The following is a 12654-nucleotide window of genomic DNA, read 5'->3' as shown; positions in this document are numbered from 1 at the left end:
AGTGGAGTGCCCCATGCTGAGTAGCTGCAAACGAATTATTTCTTTGCGTTTAGAGTTGATGGAAAGTCACACGTAGAGCTGGCAAAATATCAATGCCACTATCGATACTCTCGGCAAAGTAAAATTTTTTGCAAAATTCAACAAAAATAAGTGATCCAACGGTGAATGTATAGTTTAAGATACATTGCGCCTATAGAGGGCGCAATTTTCATCCGATTGGCCTCAAAACTTGTAAAATGCCTAAAAATAATGTGGCTACTACGACTATAAAAGCACATATCGGATGAAGAATATATGTGGAAGCTTGATCAAAATCTGAACCGATTATAATGAAATTTGGCAGACATATTGAGACATTAAATAGTACATCTTTTGCCGAATTTGATAAAGCTCGGACTAAAAATGCGGCTACCCCAACCATAAGACCAGATATCGGATGAAAGATATATATGGAAGCTATATTTAAATCTGAACCCATTTTCCAATTTTATTATTTTTCATTCCTAGGCATTAAACACAGTTTTATTAATTTTCTCTCCATTCTGAATGGCAAATACCCCACTGTGCATTGCTGTTAGGGGAGCGTTTAGATTTATATACCAGGCGGGCTTAGAAGCGATGATGCATATCCCACCTATGAGATCTATCCCGACATGGTATGACTATATGCACCACACATACTTCAACTTGCAGCTTCGATCTGTGTGGGGTTCATCGTTATCGCGCGTTCACAGGTTGTGGAAAGTGTTATGCCCCATGCGAAGTAGCTACAATTGCATCCGCGGACAATCAGTGGTATCGAGTGGAGAGCCTCAGCGAGAGCCCGGGCGGCACCGGTTCTTTCTTATATACTCAGTGCCTATGATGCTCATTATGACAAGGCGAGCTATAGACGCCTTTAAGTAACCAATGACCATCACTTTCCTGGGGTAATCGGTGTTATGCACCTGGACGCGTTTTCTCGCCTATAGTAGCTGTGGCTACAACAGCACCATGTTATATTTTGAACTGTGCCGCCAAGGTTGTGTGGTTGGAGGCCACCATAGCGCAAATGTAAGTAGGACCGCCTATGATGCTGAACATCTGAGTTCGAGTTCTGGCGAGAATATTAGAAAATTGTACAGCGGTGGTTATCCCCTCCTAATGCTGGCGACATTTGTGAGGTACTTTACCATGAAAAGACTTCTCCCCAAAGAGGTGCCACACTGCGTCACGTCCCTCAGACTCGACTATAAAAAGAGGACCTCTATCATTTAGCTTAAAAACAGCACTCATGAGAAGTTTTCCCTGTTCCTTAATGGAATGTTCATGGGCAAATTTGCAATGTTTTGCCGCCAATATTGTGCTTAGGCTAAGGGTGCTTGGCATGCTGAAGTAGGATGCGTACGGCCACAGCTCCATTCTGGGAACTGTGGCCAGTGAGTAGACGGAAGAAAGTCTCAGAATACCTGTCACCGAGACCAATTTAAGATAGGATTTTCGGGATTCGCTTTAACAGATTAGAGGATTGGGAGACGAATGCAATGTTTGAGGAGGATGAGACCTCTGTCTTCACTGATCGGCCCTTGTTGCCGCTGAGATTGGCGGGCGAGTACTAAGTATTTCAGATCTGTGGCATTACGAAGACGTCAAAGAAACACTGGGAAGGAATTTGGACAGTGCGCCATACTGTCCATATAAAACCTAGCTAGGAAGCTCAAAGGGATGGCCAAAGCAGAGTCGTTGAAATTTTAGTGAAATTTTCTCTAAAGACAAAATTTCAGTGAAATTTTCTCTAAAGACAAAATTTCAGTGAAATTTTCTCTAAAGACAAAATTTCAGTGAAATTTTCTCTAAAGACAAAATTTCAGTGAAATTTTCTCTAAAGACAAAATTTCTGTGAAATTTTCTCTAAAGACAAAATTTCAGTGAAATTTTCTCTAAAGACAAAATTTCAGTGAAATTTTCTCTAAAGACAAAATTTCAGTGAAATTTTGTGACAAAAAATTTTTAAATTTTGTCACTCTAAAAGATCATCCAGTTTAGTTTTTTTTCTACTTTTTAATGTCGTTTTTTTATAAATTACATTATTTTTTTATTTTTTTTTTATTCTTATTGCTATTTTATATTATTCAACTATGTACTTGATAGCTACAAAAGCTGCAATAGAGTGTAGTTGAAATTAGAGACTATCACGTGTTGCATGCAACACAAGCATATAGTGATGTACATTAAAAAAGAATTTCAAATGAATTAAAAGATGAAAAAGACAAGAGACGAGGCATCATTGCAATTCGCCACTTATAGGGCTTTTATCGTTTTTGTTTTTTTTTTGTTTTTGCCTTAATTTATATAATAATGTTATTTAAAATGTTAACGAAATGCATTAATTATAAACATTTTCATGTTGTATAACAAAATATTAACTACATGAAAAAAACGGATAATATTTCGCTCTGATAAATTTTCTTCAACTGGGGATAACAACGAAAATTTGCAGGAGTTTGCACTGGATTGCTGTTCATGCGGGCAACAATGTTTCATTGTTGAACAGACATCTGGATACATATTTTTTCGATAATACTAAATTAACATGACAGGGAAACTCCGCACATATATTTGGATCACACTAAGTGGCGAAAAATGAAAAATTGCGATAGGGGTAAAAAACTAAGCACGATGCAATGTACGATGCACGATGAAATTGTCAGTCTAAGCAGGAATTAGAAAAAATGGTTGTTTCAGACACAATTTAAGCGAAAAATTTTCGGTAAAACTGAAAGTGAGTGCAATTTTCTCTTCATACAAAATATGAGTTAAAATTTTCTCTTAATATAAAATATGAAATTTTCTCTAAAGACAAAATGTCAGTGCTATTTCCCATAAAGACAAAATTTCAGTGTAATATTTCCAAAAAGACCTAATTTCAGTGAAATGTTCTCTTAAGACAAAATTTTAATGCATTTTTTTAAAACAAAAACAAAATTTGTGAAAGTTTCCTTTAAGAAAAAATTTAAGTGAAATTTTCCCTTAAGAAAAAATGTCAGTGAAATTTTCCCTAAAAAAAAAAAATTCAGTGAAAATTTCCCAAAAGAAAAAATGTCAGTGAAATTTTCCCTAAAGAAAAAATTTCTGTGAAATTTTCCCTAAAGAAAAAATTTCTGTGAAATTTTACCAAAGAAAAAATTTCTGTGAAATTTTCCCTAAAAAAAAAATTCTGTGAAATTTTCCCTAAAGAAAAATTTCACTAAAATTTTCCCTAACGAAATAATTTTAGTGAAATTTTTTCTAAAGACAAAATTTCAGTGAAATTTTCCCAAAAGAAAGAATGTCAGTGAAATTTTCCCTAAAGAAAAACTTTCAGTAAAATAAAAATTTTCTCTTAAGAAAAAATTTCACTAAAATTTTCCGTAAAGAAATAATTTCAGTGAAATTTTCCCTAAAGAAAAACTTTCAGTGAAATTTTCCCTAAAGAAAAACTTTCAGTGAAATTTTCCCTAAAGAAAAACTTTCAGTGAAATTTTCCCTAAAAAAAAACTTTCAGTGAAAATTTCCCAAAAGAAAAAATGTCAGTGAAATTTTCGCTAAAGAAAAAAACTTTCAGTAAAATTTTCCCTTAAAAATAAACTTTCAGTAAAATTTTCCCTAAAGAAAAAATGTCACTAAAATTTTCCCTAAAGAAAAAATTTCAGTGAAATTTTCCCTAAAGAAAAAATTTCAGTGAAATTTCCCTTAAGAAAACATGTCAGTGAAATTTTCCCTAAAAACAAAATTTCAGTGAAGTTTTCCCTAAAGACAAAATTTCAGTGAAATTTTCCCTAAAGACAAAATTTCAGTGAAATTTTCCCTAAAGACAAAATTTCAGTGAAATTTTCCCTAAAGACAAAATTTCAGTGAAATTTTCCCTAAAGACAAAATTTCAGTGAAATTTTCCCTAAAGACAAAATTTCAGTGAAATTTTCCCTAAAGACAAAATTTCAGTGAAATTTTCCCTAAAGACAAAATTTCAGTGAATTTTTCTCTAAAGACAAAATTTCAGTGCAATTTTTCTAAAGACAAAATTTCAGTGAAATTTTCTCTAAAGACAAAATTTCAGTGAAATTTTTTCTAAAGACAAAATTTCAGTGAAATTTTCTCTAACGATAAAATTTCATAGAAATTTTCCCTAAAGACGAAATTTCGATGAAAATTTTCCTAAAGACAAAATTTCAGTGAAGTTTTCCCTAAAGACAAAATTTCAGTGAAATTTTTCCTAAATACAAAATTTCTGTGAAATTTTCCTTAAAGACAAAATTTCGGTAAAATCTTCCCTAAGGACAAAATTTTGGTGACATTTTCCCTAAAGACAAAATTTCAGTGACATTTTCCCTAAAGACAAAATTTCAGTGACATTTTTCCACAGACAAAATTTCGGTGAAATTTTTCAACAGACAAAATTTTGGTGAAATTTTTCCACAGGCAAAATTTCGGTGAAATTTTTCCTAAAGACAAAATTTTGGTGAAATTTTCCCGCAAGACAAAAAAAATTTTCAGTGAAATCTTCTCTTAAGACAAAATGTCAGTGAAATTTTCTCTAAAGACAAAATGTCAGTGAAATTTTCTCTAAAGACAAAATGCCAGTGAAATTTTCTGTAAAGACAAAATTTCAGTGAAATTTTGTTAAATTTTTCCTAAAGACAAAATTTCGGTGAAATTTCCTCCAAAGATAAAATTTCAATTAAATTTTCTCTAAAGACAAAATTCTAGTGATTTCTTTAACCAAAATGTAAACTTTTAGAAACCAGTTCTTGCTTTGAAGCATACCCACTACTTTTTGCAAATGTAAATATTTTTTTCATTTTCATTGGCCTAATTGCAGCTTAAAATACCATCAATGTTGATGAATATTAACAAAAACTTCAAACAACCAACACCACATACATATGTGTAAATTTTAAGTTTTTAAGTATACAAGGGGTGGATAAAGCAAAAATAAGGATCTTAAACATGTGTAAGTCATAATTAAGAAGTAATTTAAGCAACTTGTTCACCACCACCACCACCTACTTGCGACCCATTTTCATGACATTTTATGACAGCTATTTTAAATTTTTTACGCACCACCAAACGAGTGCGAGAGGATGCGAGGCAAGAACCAAGTGAAGTTGCCTACGAACATGTCAGCAACACATGTAAGTACTTTAACGATGAGTGGTATTAAATTTCTCACTTAGACGCCCATCGAAAGGAAAAATTAAGAAATCCTTTGTACATTTTTTTTAATCATAACAAATACAAAAAAAAATATTTTTAACAAAAAGGTGTCAAAACTTACCTTATGTTAATTTTGTATTCTTTCATTGTGCTCTGTAAGGTACTTGGTGGTACATTTGGGTAATCCTGCTTAAAACTGTTCATTGGTGGTATTGAAGATTATTTTCAAAATATTTCTTATTTTGGAGAACTTGACGACGGCACCTTCATATCCAAACTGAATACATTCCACATGCGTTCGAATTCATTTGAGTAGCTGCGTACATATTCGGCATTGGAACTTATTAAAATATTCTCCCAATTGCCACCAAATCCCTGCATGGTCCAATTGAGCGAACCAGTAAGGACAAGGCCGCGGGTGTAACATTTTTTTGTAGACTTATTTTGTTTTTTAAATATGACATCGTTTCTTTGGGGAGAATCGATAATGCAGAATTTATGGTGCATAAACATTGTATTGCTGTTGCAGCGGACGGGAACACCTGAAAAGAAATATCATCATAAATTCGCACTCATATTACTAAAATATTTATTAAAGCATACTTTTAGGATCGCATAAATAAAAACATCATTTATAAACTCTATAATTAAAGTAACCGACAAAACTTGTAGCATAGTTGCAGGAGCGTTTAAGTAAGCAAGTGAGTTATATTCACCACTCTTTTAATAACCACCAACATTTTTAACATACTTAAGGGATTTTCTGAAAAAGAAACTCAACTCAACACCGGCAGAGAAGCCCAGCGTTAACCTCAAAAGCAACCCAAAGCGGAAGGGTGAGGTGGAATTTAGATTATCAAAAGAAAATTACTGCACATTGCCAAATTGCTAAACTTTGGCTAATATTTAGAAATCAGCTAAACAAGGTCATTCGATCATTAAATTTTCGTAAATTGCTAATTTTGCCCATGAACATTCCACTAAGGAACAGGGGCAAACTTCTAACATATCAATGAGTGCAGTCCGATTCAACTTTAAGCTCAATGATAAGAGGCCTCCTTTTTATAGCCGAGTCCGAACGGCGTGCCGCAGTGCGACACCTCTTTGGAGAGAAGTTTTACATGGCATAGTACCTCACAAATGTTGCCAGCATTAGGAGGGGAAAACCACCGCTGAAAATTTTTTCTGATGGTCTCGCCAGGATTTGAACCCAGGCGTTCAGCGTCATAGGCGGACATGCTAACCTCTGCGCTACGGTGGCCTCCTACAGAAACATTAAAATTTTTGGCTACAAAGAAATTTTCCCATATGTTCAAAAGTATTCAAATTTTTATATCCCTGCAAAATTGTTTATAGAGTGACCTTAACTGACACATGATCAGGAGTGAAGACAAAAACTTGGAAGAGAAGATCAGGAGCTGAAAGACATCATTAAACTTGGTCAATCCCATGACAGCCGGTTATACGTACCAGATTGACACGATGGAGTCCTTCACCTAGGTGGCCGGGGATTCTTTGCATTCTCCAAGCGCTTCGCCTTCCTTCGTCTCTTCTCCACATTGTAATCAATCCCATGGCAGTCGGTTGTACTTACCGAATTGACCCGATGGATTCATTCATCGGCAAGGGCTGTCTCCTTAGTGCACAACGCACTGCCACAACAACAACATTAAACTTGGTGGTACTTGTTGTAGCAGTGTGTTGTTCACAGACGTGGCAGCTCTTGCCGATGAAAGAATCCTTCGGGTCAATCCGGTAAAAACAACCGACTGCCATGGAATTGAATACAATGTGGAGAAGGGACGACGAAAGGCGAAGCGCTTGGAGAATGCAGAAGAATCCATGGCCACCTGAGTTAAGTTATAAGGCACGCGACAAGGTCGTTAGAAGAGAGAAGCGAAGAAAACGAAGATGGAGAAACGCAGTTAGAGTTACACCCTAGAAAGGTGCTAGATATCAAAAGCAGCAGGAAAACGGAAAACCAACGTACAGACAAAAAAAGTAGGGAGAAAATCGATGAACCAGACGGACCGGGAAGAAACTCCCACCTACGGGACTATAGTCCAGCCAGTCAATTCGGGCCTCTTCAGAATTCTAGTCTGAAGCCTAAAGGCCGGAACCGAATTCAGGCACGTAAAAAGGTGTTCACCCCTTCTACTGTGTCTTCTTCTCGCAGTTGCAGTATAAAATGTGCTCGACCGTCTTCAATTCCTTCTCGTCATATCTCGTCATTCCTTGCTTCTACAGTGTCCATAGCGACGTTAAAGACCTATCGTTCCATTCACCAGTCAGGACATTGCATTCACCCAACAGCAGACCGAAGACGAAGCCAAGCGTCCTCCGCTCGAGAATATAGATATATCCTGCTTCGCGGAGAACTCGGTCACAGGGGCTTCGACAACCTCCAATCCTGCAACCCACCGCACACGCCTCACTTGAGCAGTTATTCCAGAAGCTCTCCACTCCACCAAGAAGCACACTCAGGGGAATGTTAATTGATTCAGCCATCCATTCCTGACTAGCTTGTCGGCAGCCGTAAAACCAGACTTCCTCATGATTCAAAGAAGCTCCTTGCATCTTCTAACCAGTCTCGCACTCAAATGGCCCTACGTTAGAACCTTCAGCACCGCCTGACTATCCATGTATATTGTGATAGCCCGGTCGGGCCACCGCCTCGCCATTGACATTGTCTCCAGTGTCATAAAGACCCCCGCCCGACAGACGCTACACCCGTCCGGGAGCCTGAAAAATTCCTTGATTCAAAGAAACTCAATAAAGACTCCTGCACAGGTGAGCTATCTAATTTAAATCCATACGTTGCTACCACACCGCATCTTAATCCTCCAGAAAAACAGAAGAGTTTAAAAAGTTTGAGGGGCGTTAGAATCTTCAGCACCGCCTGGTTGGCATATACATCGTGACAGCCCAGTCGGGCCGCCTCCCCGGCATTGGCATCGTCTCCAGTGTCGTAAGGGCCTTGAAGTTCAAAGACTCAAGATTAAATATGGCATTCAGCGCCCATCTCGCGACATTCTTCGCGCCACTCCTCGCGGCACACCTACTGCCCCAGAGATCAGCACCGCCACGGTACCCTGTACCATCTCAATCAACAACGGAGGGCACCGTTACCAAAGGCCGATGTCACACCACACATCCATATGTGAGAACCGCCCTGGCCTTTCTATGGAGTTACGGCAAGAGTAGTGGGCATTCAGTCCCCTCATGACCCTTTCCTCGATATTCGTTCTCCAGCTTAGTCTATGATCAAAAATCATGCCCAAGTACTTGGCCTCCGGAGAGCTGTAGCTCCACCCACTCCAGGATGGGTCCTCTGAAAACACGCTGCTTACGCTTCTTAGTGAAAAGCACCAGCGCAGTCTTTCTGGGGTTTATGCCGATGTCACACCACACATCCATATGTGAGAACGGCCCAGGCCTTTCTATGGAGTTACGGCAAGAGTAGTGGGCATTCAGTCTCCTCATGACCCTTTCCTCGACATTCGGTCTCCAGCTTAGTCTATGATCAAAAATCACGCTCAAGTACTCGGCCTCCGGAGAGCTGTAGCTCCACCCACTCTAGGATGGGTCCTCTGAAAACACGCAGCTTACGCTTCTTAGTGAAAAACACCAGCGCAGTCTTTCTGGGGTTTACGCCCGGTCCGGTGGCCCTCGCTAATTTCGAAAGCATCTTCAAGAGGTATTATCTCTACCTCTCCATCTTTTCTATGGCCAAACTCACACCCTTGGCTATCACAACGGTCACTACCCTTTGCTTCGTCACCACGGGGCCTGTAACAATGTCAGAATATGTGTCGACTATGAGCACCACACATCATGAGAAGCTCGTTATCATGAGAAGCTCAGCTGGCAGCTACGGGCCGCGTCCACTGATTGCGGATAGTGGAGTGTCCCATACGGAGTAGCTTCTTGCTCACATGCATGAAAAACAACCCCGTCACCAACACCGCCTCCTCCATCCCCACCATATCCGTCGCGGCCACAATCACCATCTCGGCTAACGTAACAATCAGTGTCCAATTCCTCGCTACTATAGGCTACCACGACGCTGTAAATTAACACCACATGCCAACGTACCCACCCACGATGGTCTTAAATTAATGAAATTAAACTGTAGCAGTCTCCGAAATAAGATAACAGATATAACGGTTTTCATGCGCAGATACGGCATCGCGATTGCAACGATCCAAGAATTAAAGTTAAACAGACCAAATTTCCAGGCCGAAGCTGTGGCAGCTCAAGGATAAGTGAAATTAACGAGGAGGTTGATCAAAGATCAAAACAGCAAATTGCAAATTTTGCCTGTGAACATTCCACTAAGGAACAGGTGTAAACTTCTCACATATCAATGAGTGCAGTCGATGCATGTTTGAGCTCCATGACAAGGGGCATCCTTTTTATAGCCGAGTCCTAATAGCGTACTGCAATGCGACATCCTTTGGGCAAAAGTTTTTACATGGCATAGTACTTCACAAATGTTGAGAGCATTAGGAGGGGAAAACGATCGCTGAAAACATTTTTCTGATGGTCTCGCCAGGATTCGAACCCAGGCGTTCATCGTCATAGGCGAACATACTAGCCTCTGCGCTACGGTGGACAAATATCACAAACGCAAAATATGGTGGGGCAAGTCGAGTCAACAGTAAGATCACTCAACATCACATCCGGGAAGACATGCCAGGTCGCAATTGCCTTCAATGGATAACAGACAACTGACTCAAAACGATGTGCAAACCATTTTGATTGATAATTTATTGAGCATCCTACTGGAGACAAGGCGAGAAGGAGCAACCTAAGAAAGACAAGGAAACTCCAGTTTAGAACTGAACTACGTCTATTCAATATAGAAGACGTTGCCTAGATCACAAGAAGAGCATCCGTTATGGATGTTCTGAATCTGTCCATCTCCACCCTGGTGATTGAGTGATACCTATTCCAAAAACAGGTAAATCCAAAGACCAAGGATAGTCATACAAGCCAATCTCTATCTTCACCCCGGTTTAAAATACACTTGATGCGCTACTCCTACCTGTCCTAAGCTCGTCAGGTAGGAGAAGAGCAGCGGATCATCAACATGGATTCCGTAAAATAGCATAGCACTTCAACAGCACTCACAGCTATCTACACACATATCAGCCGCGATCTGAGCCACATGAACGTACTGTCGCCGTGGCTCTTGACTTGTCAAAAGCATTTGACATAGTCGACTAATCCTTTCTGTTCAATGGCATCATTGAGTCTGATCTCCTGAACTCGAAGAAGAGATGGATTGACTATATGTTCGGCTGACAATCATATGTGGAATTCAGAAATACTAAATCGAAACGCCTTAAAGTTAAACTGGGAGTCTGACAAGGTAGTGTCCTGTCCCCAATCCTGTTTAATCTCTACCTTTCCAAACTCCTCCAACTCCCCTCGGACGTTGAGATAATATCACATGCAGATGACTGCTCTGACCTGGCGAAGGGCAATAACATCAATGGGCTTTGTGAGCAAATGCGCTACTCCTAGATCACAAGAAGAGCTAAGCCAGCGAAGGCTATGGGCCCTAATGGAATATGGATTTTGATGCTCAAGCTATTGGATGAAGTGGGAATAAAATACCTGACGGATGTCCTAAATCCATCCATCTCCACCCTGGTGATTCCAAACATATGGAAGGTAGGTCGAGTGGTACCTATTCTCAAGACGGGTAAATATACAGACCAAGGAGAGTCATACAAACCAATCTCTCTCTTGTCCCGGTCGCAAAGATCCTTGAGGTGCTACTCCTACTCGTCCTGAGCTCATTCCTGAACCCAAGGGATCATCGACATGGGTTCCCCATAACGCACAGCACTACAACAGCTATCACCAGCCGCGGTCTGAATGTGAAACTGCCTCATGAACGTACTGTCGTCATGGCTTTTGACTTGTCAAAAACATTTGACACGGTCGATTATACTATTCTGTTCAATGACATCATTGAGTATGATCTCCCGAACTGGAAGAAGTGATGGATTGTGAATTATACGTGCGGCCGACAATCATATGTGGATTTCACGAATACTAATTCGAAACGTAGAGTAAACGAAGTAGTCCCACAAGGAGGTGTCCTCTCCTCAATCCTGTTTAATCTCTACCTTTCCAAATTAGTAACGAGGGAAAAACCTCAATGGACTGTGTGAGCAAATAAACATTTACTCCCGGGACTTGGCAGAATTTTTTAGAAGCCGTAACCTAAAAATCTCCGCCATCTTTCTCAACAGAGACTTTATGCGCCACCTGGACAACGGATTGTACAAGTTTATCGATCTGTTGATAAATAGATCGATGAACAAACGATTCCAACGGCGAGTCATTGGAGTTACCATGGAAAACTGCCTTTCAATGTCGGCCCACGCTACTACGATCTGCGAAAGAGCAAGGAACAAAAACAGATTCTTCAAATCTTTGGCCAGCACCTGGGGAATGGACAAGGAAACCTTGTTGACAAGGCAATTGGGCCACCGGTAATAGACTATTCGGCCTCGTTATGGACCGCGGGGATGTGCGAAACACACAGGCGAAACCTAAAAATCTGTTAGAAAGCGGTACCACGATCATCACATACCAAATGGTGAGCATAGATCATCTACACGAGAAGACTAAGACCCTTGGATTAAACACCACTGTGAACTTCTATCTGGGCTGCAACCGAGAAAACCACCCAAATTTCCGACTTACCGGCTGGCTTTCTCCCAGAAACAAGAAGAAGAATATCTGGATGTTTAAGAACGCAGGCCGCCAACACCCCACAGTTCCGCTAACAACTGACTCATACAAAGCGGAATATCCACCAAGATGCAGTAACTAGTGCGACCTTATTATACCGACGGAATATAGTCCTTGATGGGCGCCTTGCACCCATTGCTCATGCGAAAGAGCAAGGAACAATAACAGATTCTTCAAATCTTTGGCCAGCACCTGGGGAATGGGCAAGGAAACCGTGTTGACGATCTTTAAGGCAATTGGGCCACCGGTAATAGACCCCGTTATGGACCGCGGAGATGTGCGAAACACACAGGCATAACCTAAAAATCTGTTAGAAAGCGGTACCACGATCATCACAGAATATTACCAAATGGTGAGCATAGATCTTCTACACGAGAAGACTAAGATCCTTGGGTTAAACACCACTGTGAACTTCTGTCTGGGCTGCAACCGAGAAAGCCACCCAAATTTCCGACTTACCGGCTGGCTTTATCCCAGAAACAAGTAGAAGAATATCTGGATGTTTAAGAACGCAGGCCGCCAACACCTCACAGTTCTGCTAACAACTGACTCATACAAAGCGGGATATCCACCAAGGTGCAGTAACTAGTGCGACCTTATTATACCGACGGAATATAGTCCTTGGTGGGCGCCTTGCACTCATTGCTCATGATGAGAAGGACCTGCCTAGGAGGACCAGAACTACTTTGGCCCAACTGAGATACGGATGGT

General features: G+C 40.1%; 1 protein-coding gene across 2 annotated transcripts in view; it reads right to left on the bottom strand.

Annotated features, from left to right (window-relative positions):
• The window catches only part of LOC106094632 (mitochondrial cardiolipin hydrolase), a 273940-nt gene that overhangs the window by 233630 nt on the left and 27656 nt on the right, over window positions 1-12654 (bottom strand). For both annotated transcript variants that reach the window (XM_059367616.1, XM_059367615.1), the window contains exon 2: window positions 5294-5714. In XM_059367616.1, the coding sequence (XP_059223599.1) occupies window positions 5410-5714 (305 nt within the window). In that variant the 3' untranslated portion in view covers window positions 5294-5409. The remainder of the gene's footprint in view (window positions 1-5293; window positions 5715-12654) is intronic.

Source organism: Stomoxys calcitrans, chromosome 4 (assembly GCF_963082655.1).
Source record: "Stomoxys calcitrans chromosome 4, idStoCalc2.1, whole genome shotgun sequence".
Classification (NCBI taxonomy): domain Eukaryota; kingdom Metazoa; phylum Arthropoda; class Insecta; order Diptera; family Muscidae; genus Stomoxys; species Stomoxys calcitrans.
Note: the sequence above shows the minus strand (reverse complement) of the source record. Positions and strands in the feature narration are given on the sequence as shown.